Source organism: Macrosteles quadrilineatus, unplaced genomic scaffold (genome assembly GCF_028750875.1).
Source record: "Macrosteles quadrilineatus isolate MER2022 unplaced genomic scaffold, UCM_ALF_1.0 Scaffold_8__2_contigs__length_117827958, whole genome shotgun sequence".
NCBI classification, from domain to species: Eukaryota; Metazoa; Arthropoda; class Insecta; order Hemiptera; family Cicadellidae; genus Macrosteles; species Macrosteles quadrilineatus.
Genome location: NW_026542601.1, coordinates 30,582,633 through 30,603,097, shown reverse-complemented (window position 1 = coordinate 30,603,097; position 20,465 = coordinate 30,582,633). Strand labels below are relative to the sequence as shown.

The following is a 20,465-nucleotide window of genomic DNA, read 5'->3' as shown; positions in this document are numbered from 1 at the left end:
TTAGCAGGAAGTTTCATTTTATGACTTTGAAATTTTTGAGTGTCCCCCCAAAAGCCGATTTCTGGGGCAACTAAATATTTTTCAATGTAAACCTCCATCAAGTGACACCTCATTTTGAAGTGTTTACAAAAACTTAAAGAATGGTGAAAACTAGAGGTCGCAATCTCTTTTCTATCTAAAATGGTAGCCAATATTACCATTACGAACCAATTTTACCATTGATTTTCCACAACATTTGACGGGCTACTATTTCGGATAGAGAAGAGATTGCGACCTCTAGTTTTCACCATTCTTTAAGTTTTTGTAAACACTTCAGAATTAGGTGTCACTTGATGGGGGTTTACATTGAAAATTTTTTAGTTGCCTCCCATATCCTCCCTTTTGGGGGGACACTCAAAAATTTTAAAATCATAAAATGGAACTTCCTGCTAAGATTGCACGACCACCAAAAGGATATCTCTGTATATTTACTTGGAAAAATATTAGAGGGGGAGGGTCTTGACTTTTTGTTCACCCTGTATATACATATATATATGAACTTGAACGAATTGTGTTTTTGGCCTCTATAGGGACCTCAAAACAAAGAAGTAAATCGGTGCCGGGTCCAGGTCTTACCATGAGTACTACAGTAATAGCTTATTCCCTATATGGGAAATTCGCTAAAACCTCTTGGTTCAATTTAAACATATTCATACGAGGTGTGTCATAATATTCATGGTTAATATAATCATTCTTCTTGATAGTTATTTGTATGTTTTCTCAAGAGTCAAAATATTTTCTAAACTATTTTGGACAATCCATTTCTGGATTTGTTAAACATTTTCATAACTTCCAAGCTTAATGTGCAGGTGCTGCTCTAAGTTATGATATTACTCAACACCTTTGAGGGCTATACTATAACACACGTAGAAGCCACTGGCAGGATTTTGAACCCAGACCTTAAAGATAGAAGTCCTGTGCTCTGATCGACAGACAAGCAGCTCTCTAGATTGTGAGATGTGATAACTGTTGGACCAGTAATTCTAACTAGTAATTTAAAGAGTCGAGTACTTGACTCGTTAAGTATCGAGTAGACTCAGTACTCGTGAACTTAAGTTAACTAAAACTGCCGCTACGAGTCTACAGCGCTTGGTTTGGGTGCAAAAATGGGCAGCCCTACAAGGGTCTCCACATAAAAACCATAACCTTTTGATTAGGAAAAACTTTTTTTGTTTTTAGCGAATTTCCCATATAGGGAATAAGCTATTATTAATCTTTAGTTGCTTACCTTGGGTCTACTGCTCAATAGTTTGGTGTTGTCACTGGTACATGGGTGTCCAACTCAACACCATTCGGAATGCTTAGAAGACCATTTGTTATTTTATTTATTTTTTAATGTTTGTTTTGATGTATCAGACTTAGGATACTGAAGTAGACACCCCATCTATACAACCCAGCTGTAGTCTGTCTTTGATAAAAAAAGCACACTAATTCTGTTAGCCACTCTTTATCATAGAACTTGCTGTAAAGCGGGACGGACGTATGGCCATGTTAACATAGTTAAAGGGCCCTTTCACACAAGGCCACTGGTGGCTGACTAGTAGCTATGCATGAGTGAAGGATGAGTGTAGAGTGGAGTGAGATGATCTGTGTAGCTTGTTACAGACTTAAGAGTGTGTTCACTAGAAATCTGGTTACAAGTAAGATATTTTCAGCGCTTGAGAATTTAGTGTTTTGGAAAATGTCTTCATCAAGTGGTTAAAGAGTTATTTTTGCTTGAAAATGTCAAAAAAAATTTTAGAAGGAAAGTTAGTGTTTATGCAATTAACCGCGGAAGAGGTAGGTATGCAGAATACCACCACTTATTTCCTCAACTGACATTGGACAAAGTAAGGTTTTTTTCTTATATGAGATGGAGTTTACCACGTTTAGTTACATACTCAAGAAATTCTATTAGCATACGTAGTTTGAGGTGTTTGTCCCAAACAGCCCCTCTTCTTTAGCCTTGAGATATCAGTTCATCGACATCCATACGGCACAGTTGTTTGTTACTGACTGGTTCGGTCAACAAGAGCCGGAAAACAAGTACAAAACGTTCTTGCGTGCTTGTCAGAACTTTTAGCAAGCGCTTGCTAGCCAGTGCAAGCTTTGTCTGTGAACGCACACGCTTGATACAATGTAGACTTTTCTCACACCGGTTGGAACTTGCAGGCACTTGTAACCAGCTTTCTATGTGAACGCACATTAAGATCATCTGTTTCATTGGCCAAAGCAATTTATTTATCTAAAGCACAATGATCAGGAACAGCTGGGTCCCGTCTCGTACCATCTAAAAGCTACTGACTTTTCTCAGACAACCTTTTAATTGTTAGGCAAGCACTCTACACTCAGCTACCTAGCCTGTTCTAATTGTTATTATTTATTTATAATGGGAATGAACAGCCATTACAACACACAGATGAAAAACAGCTGATCTTGAAAAATTCTGTCTTGTTTATGATGTGGCCAACCAAGCTGTAATGGTTCAATTATCGTTTTAAAATCCAAAGGCTCCCAGTCAAATACTGAGAAAAATAAATGACTGGCTAAAGAAACATTGACTGTCTTAACAATAAAGCTACAGGAGATATTTGACTCCATTATCCATTTATATTTGGGTTTAACCAACCTATTGAGTTGGTAACTTAAATAAGTGTTTCAAATAGCACAGCCATTTCCAAAAGACAACTGCAAAAATTTGGTACGTGTGTAATGTCAATAACATCCTTGTGTTCGCTGGATGGCTATTCAACCTTCAAAACATGATTTTGAATTAGTTTTAATAAAATCAGTTCAGTTTCACCTCTTAAGTTATAAAAAAGGTAAAGTAGGTATATTTTTAAATTGATTTGTATATGTACTATAAATCTTGCCTGGCAAACTTCTGTGTGGCTTCAAGCTGTTCTGGTTGAGTTATGCTTGTAAAACAGTTGCAAGTTAAGTTGGCTTTTTAATTAAATGACAAACTTATTATATTTAAATGATGTTTTGACAATTTTTGTTCTATACAAAACAGTGCTGCAATAAGTACAATAAGCTTTTAACCCTTTGAGGTTGATTTTTCTTTCATTTTTCAGCAAGTCTAGGTTGCCATTTGAGCAGTCGGGAAAATGGAGCCCGGCGACCTATACTCGCCATTCTATTTTTTTCTAAGTATAGGTCGCCATTTGACCGCAAAGGATTAAGCGAACTGTCTGGAGGAATTACGAATGGATTTTACAGCATATACTATATTTACTTTGATATTTTATGACATTATTGAGTCATTTCACACTTTTTCAGAAATCAGGACAACAGAGATCCAAGACTTACAACTACAGTCATTTGTATGGATAACAAAAGAAAAACAAATTTACCACACTATGACTACTTCTCAGTTATTAAAAATACAATAGGAATGTAAAAAAATAGACAAGGTTTAAAATATTTTTTTATTTAAATAAAAATTAAAACACTCATTTTACTTCCTTAACTTGAAGACCTGAAACAAAAAAAGAAAGCACAACTTTACTAATGTAAGAATACAAAAATAAAGAAAATAAAGTTGTAAGAAAGTCATCTAATCATTAATTTTAAAAAAAGCACGTTTATTCTAATTCTTTGGTAACTTAAAAAAACTTCTTTGCCAATTTGTTATTTAAAATCAAATTACAAGAGGGGTTTGGCTGCTTATAATAATTCAATTGTTGACATGTCTAAAACTGAAATACAGTAAATCCCTAGGGTCACAGTGAACAATTAAATTCTAAACAAGAACTTTTAATTAATTTATCTTATTTTTAAAGCTATGGTTCCACAGACTGTGGAATTTCCACCGTGCATTGCAAAAATTTCCGCTGCGGAATTACGACACTGGTTCAATGGAGTGCCCTGTGTCCGGTTGCATTGACGTGCGTTTACGCATCCGGAATTTACGGTTCCGCATGGCGGTCAAATCATACTGGTCTGAGATCAGCGGCAGTACAGAATCCGCCAGCGGAGATGAGCTATCAACGTTTGGGACCGTTTAGTTATTGCAATTACATTATATCTTGTGCGGTAAAAAGAGGTGTTTATGAACGTTTACTCAATTTTAGTACATATCTTAATGTTACCGTTAGTTTAATCCCGGCATTCAAAAGTTTTATGTCTTGATTAGAGGGGTTGGCGGGTAAGTCATCTTTAATGACATCAACCAAAATAAAAATTGGTCTTTTGACACATTGCAGTACCGCTTAAACATTGTTTCATTGTCTACCAAATGTTTAAGAACGAGTTTGTTGTAAGCTCTTTCGCTGTCCCGATTCTTAAATATATCACTCCAATCACTAATGAGTTGACACCAATAAAGACAAAAGATCGACAACATCAACATCATCAATATCATCGTAAGCATCAAAGCCACGAGAGATTTCCTCTTCCTAACCATACTTGCCGCTAGTTCGGACACAACTGAATTCCCGCAGTCGCAGCGGAACCACCCATCAGGATTTTACGTGGCGTAATTTCTGCAACGGGCAAATTTCGCATCACAAGGCAAAAATTCCGAATTCTGTGGAACCATAGCTTAACTCTTGGGTTGCCATTTATTAAATAGAACTTAAATGTTGATTTGACAACACCAAAACTTTAGAGATCAGTCTTATAGCTCATTTTATTGTTTAGGGTAGCCTTATTTTTAACTTTATATTTACCAGCCAGACCTTCTAAGCTAAACAGTCTAAATTAGATTTTTTTATAAGCTGTTATTACAATAGTTGTGTTTAGTACACTGTAGTTTACTAATTCCTCTTAAGATTTTAAAACTAATCTAGGCTATTCATTTTAGAACAAACATCTAATGGTTCAGAAATTTGTATATGTCCTGACGCCCTTGAAAGGGTTTTAGGCCTACAAATGAATCAATGCAAGATTAATATTTGGCATTTAATGAAGATAAATATTTTCAAGATATTTGGACAGCTGTTCGAAAAAGAAGTCTACTCTGCCAGCTCATATTGTCAGCAAAACTCAAGCATTAAATAAAGGAATGTGATAGGGTTAAATTCAAGCATGGAAATAGATACATATTGTTCTCAACTACTACTAGTTTTAATTGATTTCAACTAGGCCTACGGTACGTTAGGTTGTGTTCTGACCTGGAGGTAGGGACTGCTTCAGTTTCTCTGCCTTCTCCTTGTCTCGGATAACGAGGGTGTAGAGGAACCGGGAACACCTCACCTTGAACTTGGTGTTCTCAGGATTCTTCTTTATCTTAACCGCTAAAACAGAAACAAAAACACTATTGAAACCAGCAAACACATAACAAAATAGAAGCGCTACTCAGAGCGCAGGAGCGTGGCAGTCTGACTAGCCGATGAAACGGACAAAGATGGCGGCGCTAGCCTAGTCCCGGCGTCTGCAACGCGCTGGTCCTGCTATGCTTCGAGTCAGGGTTGTTTACATAGGCTTTGTTTAGATGTAAAAATACTTTTGTATAAAAATTACTTAGGTTTTTCTGGAAGTACATTGTCGTATTAGTATATTGTTGGAAATATCTTAAAGTAAATCGATTGTTTTACTGTATTATTGCCGACATAAAATTTATCTAATGAAAACCTTAACCCTTAAGTTCCTATAATGAATTATTCCCAACTGATTAGACAAGCACAAATTTGTTTAATCAGAGTTTACTTGCTATTTCCAAAGTAATGGTTTAAGAATCGTTTAGGTTGATGTTAGCCTCCGGATTACCAATAAACACAAACATAATTACTCTATTTTAATGATAAATTAAAACAACAATAACCAGCATGTACTCTGGACGGATAAAAAAAAAGAGTAAACTATAATAGATATTATAACTGGTCTTAATTTAAGTAGTGTTACACGTTACGAAGTAAATTATTTATACAAAAATTATTGAATAATTTATGAAGAAAATAATAATAATTCTTTTGAGTCTATAGAATCAAATAAGAGATTTATAAATCTAAAGTTATTGTCATTCTTTCTGTACTGTAGCTTGAAATACATTAGAGGTAAGTAACCTGCCTGCTCTACTGGTCTCACTTAAACGCGGCTTCAGGCTGTGTATTGATCACTCAGGGGTTGATTTTTAAAATACCGATTACACAGTAAAAATTTGTGATTTTTTCTCGTTTGTATTAGAACAATAACACAATCTGCCTCATTGTTAATTGAGGAACAAACCATGAATTTATTACTGGCAAAGGTGAACGTACTACCTGTTGTAAATTGTAATCGTAGGCATATGGTACAAACTATTCGACCTATTGTTTGGTCCAAAACATAAAAAGTCAATACTTGGAAATGTAAATGAATTAGGGGTGAACATTGTACAGGGATGTCCCGTTAATCCTTATGTTACTCCGAATGGATTTCATTTGCAATTTCTTAGATTTCCCTTTTACGACAGCCCATTCCAGTTTTTGGGGTGTCGGGTCACTCGGGTTAGTTCACCCGATTTATTGACCTTTAATTTCAACTTAAATATTGTTTTGATTTTACGTGGCAATGGCAAAAGAGAAATTCTTTAACACACACAAAAGTATGGTACTACTAATGATTAAACTATTTTTCGGAAATTACTAAATGGTTGTAATTTATTTCACTTAGTTAGTCATCAGTTTAGGCTTATTGAAATATTTTTATACAAGACAACCATAATACTAAACGTGTTGTTTAGTTTTAACAAATTAAAAAATATTAAATGAATGAATTTATTTCCTATATTTCAGAACACTGTATACAATTATAATTGTTGAAATATTAAAACTGGTCTTTATTCAAGTAGTGTTTCCAGCTGTAAAATAAATTATTTATAATAAAAAATAAACTGATACTTCCAGAATCGAATAACAAATATTGTATCTGCCCGCTGTAAAATATGGGGCAAATTCAGTTTGAGAACACAAACAAAAAATACTTGTACTTAAGGTAACGCTGTTATACTGAAGAGTTGGTGCGATGGCGATAACCTACATCCTGTTGAGAACTAGTCAAGTGATTGTTCTTTTACAAAAATAGTACACATTTCTCAGGATATGAAATAGACAACAATCATTTTTGTTTAGTAATTAAAACGATTGATCAAATATATTTCAATGTTAGAGTTTGCTACTACTGTAAAATAAGTAACGAAAGTCTTCACAAAAATAAAGTCAGGCAACATCTCAATAAAACTGTATTTTTTCTGGGACAATAAATTGAGTGTAATTTTACAAATATTTGGGAAGTTTTATTTAACTTACATAATTAATTATCCAATATTACAGTACAACAGTATAAATAAAACATGTAAACACTGCACGCTAAATTTATAGACGACGGCCCGGCAGGGCAGCGGGCGTGGCGCGGAGCAGCGGCAATGGACCCCTTTTGTACCTGATATTTTTAGAAAACCACGCACGATAAAAATTTTTGGTGAATCGGATAGTTAAATTTGGTTATTTATCCACAACTTTCCCGCTGACGAAATTACTCTGACCAAAAAATAAAAAATTTCCTCGCAATACAACTTTTTCATGTCTGAATGTGAAAAATTAAACTACATAGGCCTAAGTAATACAAATATTTATAAATCAATTACTATCATAACTAATAATTTTATATTACCACCATCGTTATCCTCAGTATCAGATCTACAAGTGTGCAAAATTTCAGCAATTTTTGTCAACTATTAATGTTGTTTATGATCGTGTATTTTTCGTGGGGTTTTTAATGCGAACTGTGCTCGCGGGTCTTGGATTCAGGCTGTATGACGGACCAAGATGGCGGATTTGGCCACACTTTTAGTGCATTTGGATAAACGCCGTGTCCTCTCTATTATTATTATTATTATGTGCTCCCTGATTGAAACTGCATTAGGGATTGATAATTTGTGACCAGCAACTTTCATTTTTATTCTCGATTTTAGTAATTTTAACGTTTACGCAATGATATTTAAGCCTAACTAGATCTGTACTCATCTCTATTAAATATTGATTAGATTGTGATTTTGCTGATATGCAGTTAACTAATTTTAGGTAGGTAATTTAATCAAAATATAAAATTGAAAGCCCTGTCATTCACCGTATCACCAATTCTAAATCTCCCTAATAGCTAGAAGGCTGAGATTTATTATATGTCTACTCATTATTCTGGGTAAAATATGAAAGTTCAATTTTAATAATGATTTCACTAAAGGGTTGCTCCCTAAAAGTCCTTAAAATCCCGATGATAATCTCAGCAACATTCAATCTTGCCATGTAAATTGTTAATCATAGGCACATGTCATTTGTTGGAAAATATAAATGTATACAGTAGAATCTCGATTATCCGACCTAAACCGGGCGCGGCAAAGGTCGGATAACACGGAAAATGACAAAACCGACGTTCGCACTGGCGCTGTGATTGCAGGATGTGTTGACGATCACGCCGAGAGCGTTGGACATGTTGACGATTGTTCCGTGATCGCGGGCAATGTTCACGCTGAAGCTGTGATCGCGGGATGAGTTGACGATCGCATCACGAGCGTTGGGACATGTTGACGATTGTTCCAAGATCACAGGAGATGTTCAAGTTGAAGCCGTGCCCAGGAAAGTCGGATAACCGAGACTCTACTTTACCATTTGTTTAAAAATGGTCCTCCTACATAGCATATGGAGAAAGTAGCCTATTGTTTAATCCTCAAAATTTTTGAGTTTTGTGTTGATATGTCCGTTTTGGTTTCCTAAATTTAAGTAAAATACTGTTTACAGTATGCATTCAAACGGTCCATTTTAACAAGTTTTTGGGACGTCGGTTTAACCGGAAAACCTGGTACTGGACTCGGTCCCGAAGAGTCCGGATAATAGCTAGACTCTACTGTAGGCTGGCTACAGACCATGTGATGCCATTTCGTGGCATCGGTCAAGTGCCAGGATACAAGTCACCAGCCGTACACGTCACAAAACTGCCTTGGTATGTTTTAAAAGATCATATCAAGGGATATTTTCTTTCTAAAAAAATGGGGTTGTTGTGCCACTGATTACACAAATTTAGATCACACAAACTTTAAGAATGTAACACATCTAGTATAATTTTAACAAAAGTGTTTTTGGCTTCTGGGAACATCAAAATAAAATAGGGTAGGCAGTAAATCAGTCCCAGGTCTAGGTCATACCATACCACCTCTACGTTAATAGAGACTTCATCATAGGGAAATTTGCTTAGCACTCAATATACAGATTTTAAGCTTAATAAGCTATAGGCCTACTTAACAGTACTCACATTTGGCGTCTTTCCTTCTTGCCTTCAGCAGGAAGTCCTTAATCTCCTTAATTTCCCTCGGCTGCAAAAATTACATCAGGTTAGCTTAAGCCTATGAAGTATACTTTGACAAACAGCAAGGAGGGCAAGTTATTATAAGCTTGCTTGCTCCAGCCTTAGAATTAACGGTCAGTTATTTTAAGGCCGACCACGGCCGTTTAACCTTTACAGAATGTCCGTTTAACCTTTCCAATAATGGTTAAGTTTAATGGGGTTGAAGTTAGATTTAGCCTACCCATTTTTGACTCTAAAAAAATGAAATTTCACAACTACTTTCCAGAATAAGTTATTTTGCAGAGCTTAAAAAAGAAATAATTTTGCATAATGAAGCGCTGTTGCAGGCCTATGCCTAACGGTTAAGGAGATAATTAAAGAACTTTCTTACAAGGGAGAATAAATAGGGAACTGTTGTAACTTAGTTTGCTTGTTTATGGATGTATTACCGGACGTGGATTAGGCGTCTGGCAGTTACTGTCATAACCTAACCTAGCCAACCAAACTTGATGATAGTGAAAAAATCTAAAGCCCGCTACACACGGTCAGTTCGGTGTGTCAGTTTGGTGTGTTCACATCGAACTGACACACCGAACTGACCGTGTGTACGCCAAATTGATGTGAGCTCACATCAAAAAACTGAACTGATGGACTGATGAAAATTCATCATTTCGGTGTGACACGCCGAACTGATGTCAGTCCGAAGTGAGCGTGTGTACCGCCGCGTCAGTTCAGTTAGTCAAATTTTGGTATTTGAGCATACGCAGCGTCATTATATAACCTATACCATAGATAAAACACACTTCCTTAGTAGAATTCTCATACTTAAGAATAAGCTGAAGAAAATTTATTTGTTAGTTCTGTCCGTTGTACTGTAGATGTCATTTTTTGTTTACAGTTTGTTTATTGTCATTTAAGTCATTTACAATTCACAACAAACAATAACTTTAGTAATCATATAATTCTTTTAGGTATTGTGGAAAAGGTGAAAGAGATACATCTCATCACCAACAAATCTGTCGTGTGTAGGAAAATAAACATTTTTATGAAAATACATACGAACGAGTACGACTTCCCAGGAGGGGATGTGTTCCTGGGAGGATTAAACTCCCAGGTAGCACGTTGAACTGACATACCGAACTGACCGTGTGGATGCAAATGCTGCGTTCAGTTAAAAGTGACAGTTAGAAATGAACACACCAAACTGACACACCGAACTGACCGTGTGTAGCGGGCTTAAAATGAATGTTAAATTCTGTTCATAAAATAAAATTATAAATGCCAAATAAAATTCTAACATAAGATGTAAGGTACCTACAGTTAAGAAGAAATGGCATTCAAAGCAAAATCTTTGACAAAAAGTTAATGATACCGATGGGTTTCCGAACCAGGGACCTCTTGTATATCAGCCGAGCACTCTATCCACTACACCACGAACACCGATACCTGTAGGCCTACATCGTATGGTTGTGAAAATGGCGTTCCGGGCCCCCACAACCCGGTGATGTCACCGCCGGACTTCTAATCCACGTCCGGTTACCGGGCGCGTATCCTCTGTGTTAGATCAAATCTGGCAATTTTGATTATTTCATACTAAGCTAGGCCTATCAACATTTAAATAAAAACACTCCTTAATACCTTCCCTGTAGCAGCAAACCTAGGTACTCATTAAAATTTATGTTATTCACTTAACTTAAATAGGCTAGGAAAAAAATATGAAAAATTTCAGGGAATATTTTAGTAGGCTAGAAATCTAGCCAGGTAAATGGAAATTCGGTTAGTTAGGCCTACCCTGCAGGTTTTCTGCGGCGAGAGTATTTTATCATAAGTTAGACCTACTTATATTTTTTATTATAAAATTGTGAATCATAACTTAGGCCTACCTTCCTATATTATTGTAGCCCATGAACTTGTGAAAAATATATTATGAGAACATAGCCTATATTAGTTTCTCAAATTAAAATTGCCTCTAGACATAGTTTTGAAATTAAATTCTGCAATTCGATAAAAAACAGCTTGATGCAAAGGTGTCTCTGTTGGACGCTCAGAAGGTTATGTAACAGTATAAGTTACAGTAATGACGACAGAGACATTCAAGAATTTCAGTAGGCCTAACATAACTTACAGGTAACTTAACACATTGCCCTCTTTAGACGTCCTCAACCCTATTAAGAAATAGCGGAGGACGTCCTAAGACGTCCTTGGGTAAGGTTAAGCAAATGGTGTTACAGTTGTCCCCGTTTTTAAACTAGGGAATTGAAACTCTCTCAGCCCTTGGGGGGCATACCGTAGTATTACGTCATTACCGCCGCTTGCAGATCCGCCGCTCCAGTTGGTGGCGCTCGCGGCAGAATTTTTGAATGAATTGGCTGAATAAAAGCAGCCAGTATGAGTCTAGTGTTTGACGGAGAACGTTACTACTTGCTGAGCGTGGTCTGTAATTACAGTCTAACCTTGGTATAACGAACCTCAATACAACGAATTCCTTGATATAACGAATTTTTTTAAATCCCTTGAACTCTCCATAAGACACAATGTATATTTTACCTCTGCATAACGAACAAACCAAAACAACGACCTTGATTTAACGAATTTTTCGTGATTTCGGCTAAAATAACACACCTCAATATAGCGAATTTATCATTGTCAGAACCTCTACATTGCGAATTTAACCTCTGCATAACGAATTGTCTACGTCTTTCCCTCGATATAACAAATCCCCCACCCCTTTATTGTTTTTGAAAAATCTGTTTCTTTATCAAATGAAATGGAAAGGTGACGTCATCGCTTGCGCTAACATTTGTCTGCTCCGTTTTACGTGGTTTTACACATCTCTGTCTGCTTTCGCTGCGCGCGCTATGTTGCAACTGAGAACTGATTTCATTCACTGAGGACTGATGACGACGTAATGTTTAGTAAGCTGTGATTGGGCGATAAGTAACTATGGTGAATTGTACAGTTTTTGGATGAAGAGAAACCTAAGAAAGAATATAAAAACAAAACCAAAGAGAAAGAATAGCAACATCGTTATTTTAACATTTCTTTTTCGAGTGTTTTTATTATCTTTAAGTTGGCTATGATTATACACTTTTATAATGCCTTATCTAATAATTTACTGTATTGTTTTCAATACGATTTGTTTCAACTAGCAACACCAATGCTATAGTTAATGATTATTATTGACATTCCTCTGTTGTGATAAATCAGTACTGTACTGTAAGTAGCCTACAGGACTATCACGAGCAGTAGCTTACAAAACTTTCTACTACTGTTTTGTTTTGTTCTTTACATGGTTTATGACTACGCAATAGGTACAGTGTTTGGCTAGGTTTTAGGAGGGTTAGAACAAGCTGTGATTTTAAACTTACAGTTTTTTAACCTGTACCAAGGTCAATGCCATTGTCATGATTGCGCAATATTCAAGATCCCTCCCCTTTATTATGCCGGATAATTTAGGTTCTACTGTAAAATTTTAACACTGTACTGTAAAGTATTGTAGCCTATGCTACTTTAATTGTGTTTTAATGACGTCTAATCCCGACCTATATTGACCGACGCTGGTTCTGAACCTCGACTTAGCAAAATTCCTGCAAACATAACCTCTATATAACGAACCTCGTTTTAACGAAACCCTTGATATAACGAATATTCAGTTCGGTCCCTTCAGATTCGTTATACTGAGGTTGGACTGTACAATAGAAATCTGTTTTTGCCGCCACTCCTTAGTTTGGGCGCGCTCCGATTTTTTGCGGATTTTTAAGTAATTTTGCGCTTGTGTTTAGTCGTGTTTGGACTTTTTTATGTATTACGTTCAAAGCAGTGCTGCTATCAGTGGGTGTTTAGCGAACTACGTCGACTCTCGTTGTAAAGCAGGACATTGCCGCACGTTCTTTGCTATTCTTCAGACCGAAATTGGAAAGCCAATCACACGCGGCAATCGAATTTGTTCGACGCTGAGGGCTGCGCCGCACTGGGTTACGCCCGCCCTTTGACGTGCCGCAGCGAATGTGTTAAACAACATTTAAACAATCGGTGTTCAGCCTAGGCTATGTTTTGTTTTGATGCCCAGTAGGCCCAAACATTAAGTTAGTTAGCCTAGGGCAATTTTGACACAATGTTAACAACTAAAAATCTAGTTTCTGGTTCAATGTACTTAAATTAAGTTATAGCCTAGCCTACTAACTTATAACTTAAGTTCCCATAACTCTAGTCTCCTTATAGTCAAGTTTAAGCATTATCTTAATTCTCAAATTAATAGGCTAGATAGCAGCATAGCCTATGACCCAAAAAATGTTTAGTATGTGGAAGTAACGGTTGCACTTTACATTACGTCCAACACTCATTCTAATGAAAATATTGATTACCGGTATTCTATTGTTTCATTCGATACAGTAGAGTCCCGCAAACTCGGCGTAATGTGGACTGGAAGGGTGCCGAGTTTGTGAAATGCCGGGTTATCAGGAACTAGGGTTAAAAACAAGAACAATACAATTTTTAATCTTATTAACTACTTCTTTAATTTATATTTAGCCTATATTACAAGTTAGTATTAAGTCATCAGATATAGTAAAACAAATCATTTGTACGAGCTGAGAATGATTTGACCGATGAGTCCGTGTTTAACTCGGACTCAATAAATCACTAATTTTCTGAGCCAGGTGATGGCCGAGTTATCCAGACTGCCGGGTTATCGAGTGCCGGGTTATCGAGTGCCGAGTTTGCGGAACTCTATACTGTATATCCCTCCGAGTGTCCATAGTTTAGGCCTTAATGTCCACCTATTTTTGGCCCCTTTGCAAGGTTTTATTAAAACGGATCTGAGAAGCTTAAAACAATGTTAATTCTAATGTTCTATATACCATTTTGTTTGGAAAATCATGGGCTTCAATATTATATATAAAACATAAGGAAAATTTTTTCAAAAAAAAATTTTTAGGTAAAAAAAAAATATAATTTCGAAAATTTTCAAAAAAAAAAATAAGTTCGCGCTCAATGAAATTGTATAAATTATAGGCCTATAAATATTTGAAAATAGCCACTTTGTTCTAAATTTAATGAGGATTACAAATATAGGCTATAATCATATAGCGAGGTAAGTTATCAAATAAATAAGTTATGAGCGAAAAACGGATTTCAGTACATAGCGTTTAGCTAAGAATGCATAGCCTAACCATAGCTAGGAATCTGGCTGATAATTTACATCAATATCACTACCTACTTCTTCAGGATCATCAACCAGCACTTCAAAACCACTTAAATCTTCTTATAATGCACCACGTATATCACTACTTTTGATTTTTAACACTAAAACAATGATAAACGTAATAAAACACATCAGTCATCGGTCCGGGGGAACCTAGCTGTTTACAAATACACGCACGTCAGCTGTCTGCTACAATATTTTCGGAACTAAAATGAATAGCGCTTAAGAGACAGACCTCTGGAGAAAGCTTAGAATATTACGGAAAGAACGATACCTAACTCGATCCAGTTCAATCCGATTCAGTCAGTCATAGAGCCTTCGCCGTAAACGATGTTTGTGCGTCATAAAAGTGACGTGTGACCCTACACAAAGTGTGTTGTGCGTCATTTCTATGACGCGTGACACTCGGAGGGATATACAAATGATATAAGTAACTTATCTAACAATCGATAAGTTATACCAATCAATTTGCCTATTTTCATTCGAATGGAGTGTAAACAAAGTTCAGCCGACGTAACTTATAGGCCTATAACATTTACATAACTTGATCTAGGCCTAAACGAAATAAAAACATTGATTATCGATGTTTTTGCCCTGAAAACATCGATGTTTTCCGATGTTAACATTAATGGTCCAAAAAGGAACTTCTAATTAATGAATGACTGACATGATGAATGTACTTTACCATGACTCACACAACAACTTTGGAACTATTTAATGATAGTAACATTAATGAAATAAATAGTCTAATGATAATACAATAGCCTACCAGGCTAGGTGTGATTGATAATTCGACTCACCATTTTTGAGGTTAGATGAGCAGGCAGTTGTATCCAACCTGAAATCAGACATCAACTATATTGTTTAGGGTTGAAATAAAATAAATTGCGGTAGCTTATGTGTTAACATTAGATAATACTAACTTTTAACTTATTTAATTCAAGATTAAACTCGATGAAATAACTTCCGTACCAACCTGTCAATGAAGATTTGTTCTAAAAGGAGGAAGCTCAGGAGTAAGCAAAGACATGTAAACAATTGTTTTACAAAACATGCATCCGGTAGCGCATCTATTATACTCAAAGACACCTAAACTATAAACACCACTTAAAATATGTATATAAATAATCACATCAAATGTACTTTATTGCCACAGTAACTTGCATGGCTTGAGTCACATTATTCAAATACATAAATAACTCCATACATTATTTAACATTACACTCAAGTAACAAACCTCTTTACCACCGATTTTTAACATTGTTTTGATATAGCAATAAGACACCCGAGTGTTTAGAGTGCTCGCCTTCTATTCTGAAGGATTTCAAGCGAGATCATTTCCAGACCCAGATCCTATTTTAATTTATAATTATTATTAATCATTGAGATGGGGACGCCTCCTAGGTGCGTATTTTAACTCAAATATAAGTGATAGATGAGTGTAGAATGATGTGTGATGATATGTGTAGCTTTGTTACTGACCAAGTTCAGCTGTTTTTATTAGGTGGTTCTTGCCCTTAGGAGAGGGTTTATCAAAAAACTTATATTTTTCAGTGGAGTTTTTACCGTACATCAAGACTTTTCATTCAAATATGGGGTTGATAGGTGCACGGCTCAGGGTTGCAATTTTCTAAGACACCAGTCTGGTGGTGCCACAACGTCGCACCATGGTTTCTTAATTATCGGACTGTTCACATTTTGGAGCGACTGGCAGGGCCACTGGTCCAGCGGGCATTACTCAGTCTATTAACAAGCTCACTTATCTACTCTTTTTAAGTGTTTTTTTTTTTTTTTTTTTTTATGATATACAGTAACAAAATGTATACTCTATTTCATTAAATCTTTTCGTCATTGTAATGTACAATTGTGTCAAGTTTTTACAGTGTTATTAATTATTATTAATAAAAATGGTATATCAACATCAACTATGTTTTATTTCATTTACCTTAAAGTTAGTAGTAGTTTCTCTTCTGGAGGTATCCTGTCCCGCAGTCTCGTAGATTGTCCTGATATTTTATATTTCAGACGTCCCAGACACTCAACTTAACACAAACACACAAAACTTAAAACACTCATTCTTGAGTAGGCAGAAAACTTGTCAGGGGTAATTCTATGGTCTTTGGTAGTGAGTGAAAAAAAGTCCCTCTGGTACTTCTTGCTGGACTTTCACTCATGATCTGTTATTATTTTTATTTTATTATTATTTAAGTTATTATTATTTTTATTTAAGTTATATGTTTAATTTATGTTAGCGAATTTCCCATAGGGAATAAGCTATTACCTTTGACTATTAATACAACAAACTGTATAATATTCTGTATCCAATAGTCAATGCTATTACCGTAGATCTCATGGTAAGACAAAGGTAAGACCTAGACCCGGGACCGATTTACTTTTTTCATTTTGAGGTCCTCAGAGGCCAAAAACACCATCCGTTCAAATTAATAATATATATTGTAAATATATATGTATGACCGTTAGCGCGATAACTCGAGCAAAAATGATCCGATTTTGATTAAATTTGGTACAAACGTTGTAAACCTACGTTTATTCGAACGAATTCGCGAACCAGCATAATCAGACCATGGGAACAGGGGTTTATGGGGAATTTTTAGGGTAAAAATGGGGGTTTTCAATTTTTTACAAAAAAAATGTTTGCAATTTCTTTCTAAACAATTTTGTATGTAGAGCTTTAAAGAGAAATAATTTAGTATATTGAAGCGCTGTTGTATGCCTAGCGGTCACGGAAAAATTCAAAAATAGATTAATTTTAAAATTCGCGTGTTATTCTTATGGAGAAAATGAAAACTGTTGTAGTTTGTAACTTGTTTATGGATATTTGTTGATAAAATGTGGCAAATTTATTAATTTCATCCTATAATGACATATTATAGACATACCACGAACAAAACAACCTGAGCAGAAACGAAAAGATCACGTGGTTCTCGCCGGTAGGTGTGGCGTACCATTTAAACCTGTGCGGCTCGAAACGGCCCAGGGTTCTTTTGTTTCTGGCATTACTATATCAAAAACCACTTTTTACCTTTCCCGTAGCAGCAAACCTATAAGCACTCGTTAAATCTAATGCTATTGAAATTGGGAATAAATATGTCTTATTTATGGAAATATTTGAGTACCTAAAAATGTAATCAGACAAGTTGAAATTCGCTTAGTCTGAAGGTTTACTGCGGCGGGAGTATATATATTGATATATATATATATATATATATATATATAGATATACATGCTGGAACGAGTTTGCGAACCAGCATGACCGAAATGGGAACGGGGGTTTATGGGGTAAAAATTAGTTTTTCCCATTTGCTAATTCTAAAAACATTAAATTTCACAATTTCTTTTCAGACCATTTTGTAGGGCTTAAAACACAAATAATTTTGTATATTGAAGCATTGTTGTATGCCAAATGGTTACAGAGATAATTCAAAAACACTTTAAAATTCACATGTTATTCTTATGGAGAATAATAAACTGTTGTAGTTTGCTTGTTTATGGATATATTTTGATCAAGTTTGGCAATTTTGTTTATTTCATACTCATACTTACTAAAAATAATTACTTCTATGAAATACCATGTTTTATCTATGGAAATACTTACTAACTGTAAATTAAGTGATGGAAGAGTGACTGAAACAAATTAACTGACAGTTTGACTGAGAAATTGCGAATGCAACTGTAACTGGACTGTAACGGAACTGTGACTGGACTGATGTGTTGAATCGACCTTAAACAAGGTCTGCTACAGCGTCCGGGAATTTGCTGGTAGTCTTTATCAAACCATACAACACAAGGGGTTGTGTATCACAACCAAACAATTATACATATAAGGATGATACAACGATTTAATCGTCATAATAAAATACGTCAAATTGTCTGGGTAGCCAAGTAAATGCTCAATTACAAATATAATTATGAAGGATGCTGGTTCCGTGGGATCGCTGATGGCCGAAACTGATATAGGTATTCGCATTTGTGACCGACACACCAAATAACTGAGAGTGTCTCGGGCATATGGGATATCAGTTATCGGTTGTATGAGATGTCAGTTATTTGGGATGTCTGCCTGAGAGTGATAACGTTGATCACAACCTCGTGCTGTAAAGAATGAGTGGTATAGACATACAAAGACATACGAGGAATATTCTTGAGTTTGCTTCTTGCATGTGTAAGATAACTCAGTAGTCAAGTTAGTATGCATATACTGTTTATTCAGGTAGTTAGACGAGACACGGCCACACGTCCTGGAAAGGGGTCAAAATGGCTATCATAACAGAGTCAAACATGAAGCAACCGTGGTGTAATGGCTAAGACAACCGACCTCCATGCTGGAGGGTTTGGAGTCCCTGGTTCAAATCTCGGATAATACAATGAACTTATTGCCGAGAATTTTATAAATTTTTCATTTTTATTTTATTTTTAATGCATAGTTGATATGATTTAATGTTTTGAAACAAGTTAAGTTTACTAATTGTTTTGTAACAAGCTACAAATTATTTTCAAATAAGCTAATAACTCGGATCCTATTTGTGTATTGGCCCAAATATGTATTGATATCAATACGTATCAATATAACATTTTTTTATTGATATATATTGATCTCTTCCATTAGGGTATATAAAAACACACATATAAGTATAGAGTTTACTTTGACAGGGATTGTGGTGTCCTCCTGTAATCCAGCTACTAGGAGGTCACGAATTGTGGCCATGCACTGTGGATGCTAAACTCCCTGGTGTAGATTAACGTCCGCACGAGCGAGTACCATGACTAACCGCAGAGCTATCCTGAAAATTAGACTAATTCGTTAGTTACAAGGCCAAAATGTGGTTCGGAGTCCACTATAAAATGTAGGTCCCTTTAGCTGCCATTGGCTCTATGGGCTATTAATTAACAGCTGTGTCTAAAACTTCGGCCTTAGTCACCAACAAGACTACCTACATAAGATCGCGCCATTGCCATTCATCCTATACACTCATATTTTGGTTAAAATACACACCTTGTGGCATGACCGATTGTAGTGGCCTATTGATTGACTGAGCTTGTTCTAGCGAATTTAAGGAATGAGCTATTACCGTTGGTCTCATGGTAATTCCTCCAAATTTAATTTTCCATTTGAGGTCCCCAGAGGCCAAAAACACCATCCGTTCAAATTCATATATATTATAAGTGTTCGTTAACGCGATAACTAAAAAAAACTATCCGATTTTGATGAAATTCGGTAAAAACGTGTCAACCTACGTTTATTCAAACGAATTTGTGAACCTGCATGTTCAGACTATGGGAACGGGGATTTAAGAGGGGTTTTATGGTGGGAACAGGGATTTAAGAGGGGTTTTATGGGGTACAAATTGGTTTTTCCCATTTTTGACCCTAAAAACACAAAACTTCATAATTTCTCTCCAAACCATTTTGAAGAGCTTAAAAAATAAATAATTTTGTAAGTGTTGTTGTATTCCCAACGGTTACAGAGATAATAAAAAAAAATGTAAATTTAAAATTCCCACGTTATTCTTATGGAGAATAATAATAAACTACCTATTAAACTGTTGTAGTTTGCTTACATTTTTATATCCTACATTCACCTCCACTCATACTTGGCTTAAAATACCTACTTTGTATGGTCGCCATTTCATTGAAAAGTATTAAAGTGTTAAAAGGTATTTGCAGCAAACCTAAGTACTTACTAAAATTAATGGTATTTAAATAAGAAATGAATCAGACAATCTGTTATATATTCCAAGAATCTATCTTTTACTTTAATATTAATCATATGACTGGAATAATTTCATATTGTAAATAATTCAATGTTTACCTTTTATTATTATGAAATAAACATGTATCAAGAGTTGTGTTCATATAAATTGTATTTATTTGTATTTAATAATTTGGCGACGAGGAAGAAAATGACTGAAATACAAGAGCTTATATCTACTTTGAACAATTTTATGACATTAATGACACA

At 35.5% G+C, this 20,465-nt stretch overlaps 1 protein-coding gene across 2 annotated transcripts; it reads right to left on the bottom strand.

Annotated features, from left to right (window-relative positions):
- Positions 1–3,435: 3,435 nt before the first annotated feature.
- On the bottom strand, positions 3,436–15,517 carry LOC129000793 (60S ribosomal protein L38). 2 transcript variants are annotated; one of them, XM_054427799.1, is made up of 5 exons: positions 15,462–15,517; positions 15,286–15,323; positions 9,250–9,310; positions 5,136–5,258; positions 3,436–3,499 (listed from the first exon to the last, which is right to left on the bottom strand). In XM_054427799.1, exons 2-5 carry the CDS (start codon positions 15,286–15,288, stop codon positions 3,474–3,476), a joined length of 213 nt encoding a protein of 70 aa, XP_054283774.1. In that variant the 5' UTR covers positions 15,289–15,323; positions 15,462–15,517; the 3' UTR covers positions 3,436–3,473. The 2 variants fall into 2 exon arrangements, with proteins under 2 accessions (XP_054283774.1, XP_054283773.1); XM_054427798.1 differs by lacking the exon at positions 3,436–3,499 and adding an exon at positions 4,420–4,505.
- Between the last annotated feature and the right edge of the window lie 4,948 nt (positions 15,518–20,465).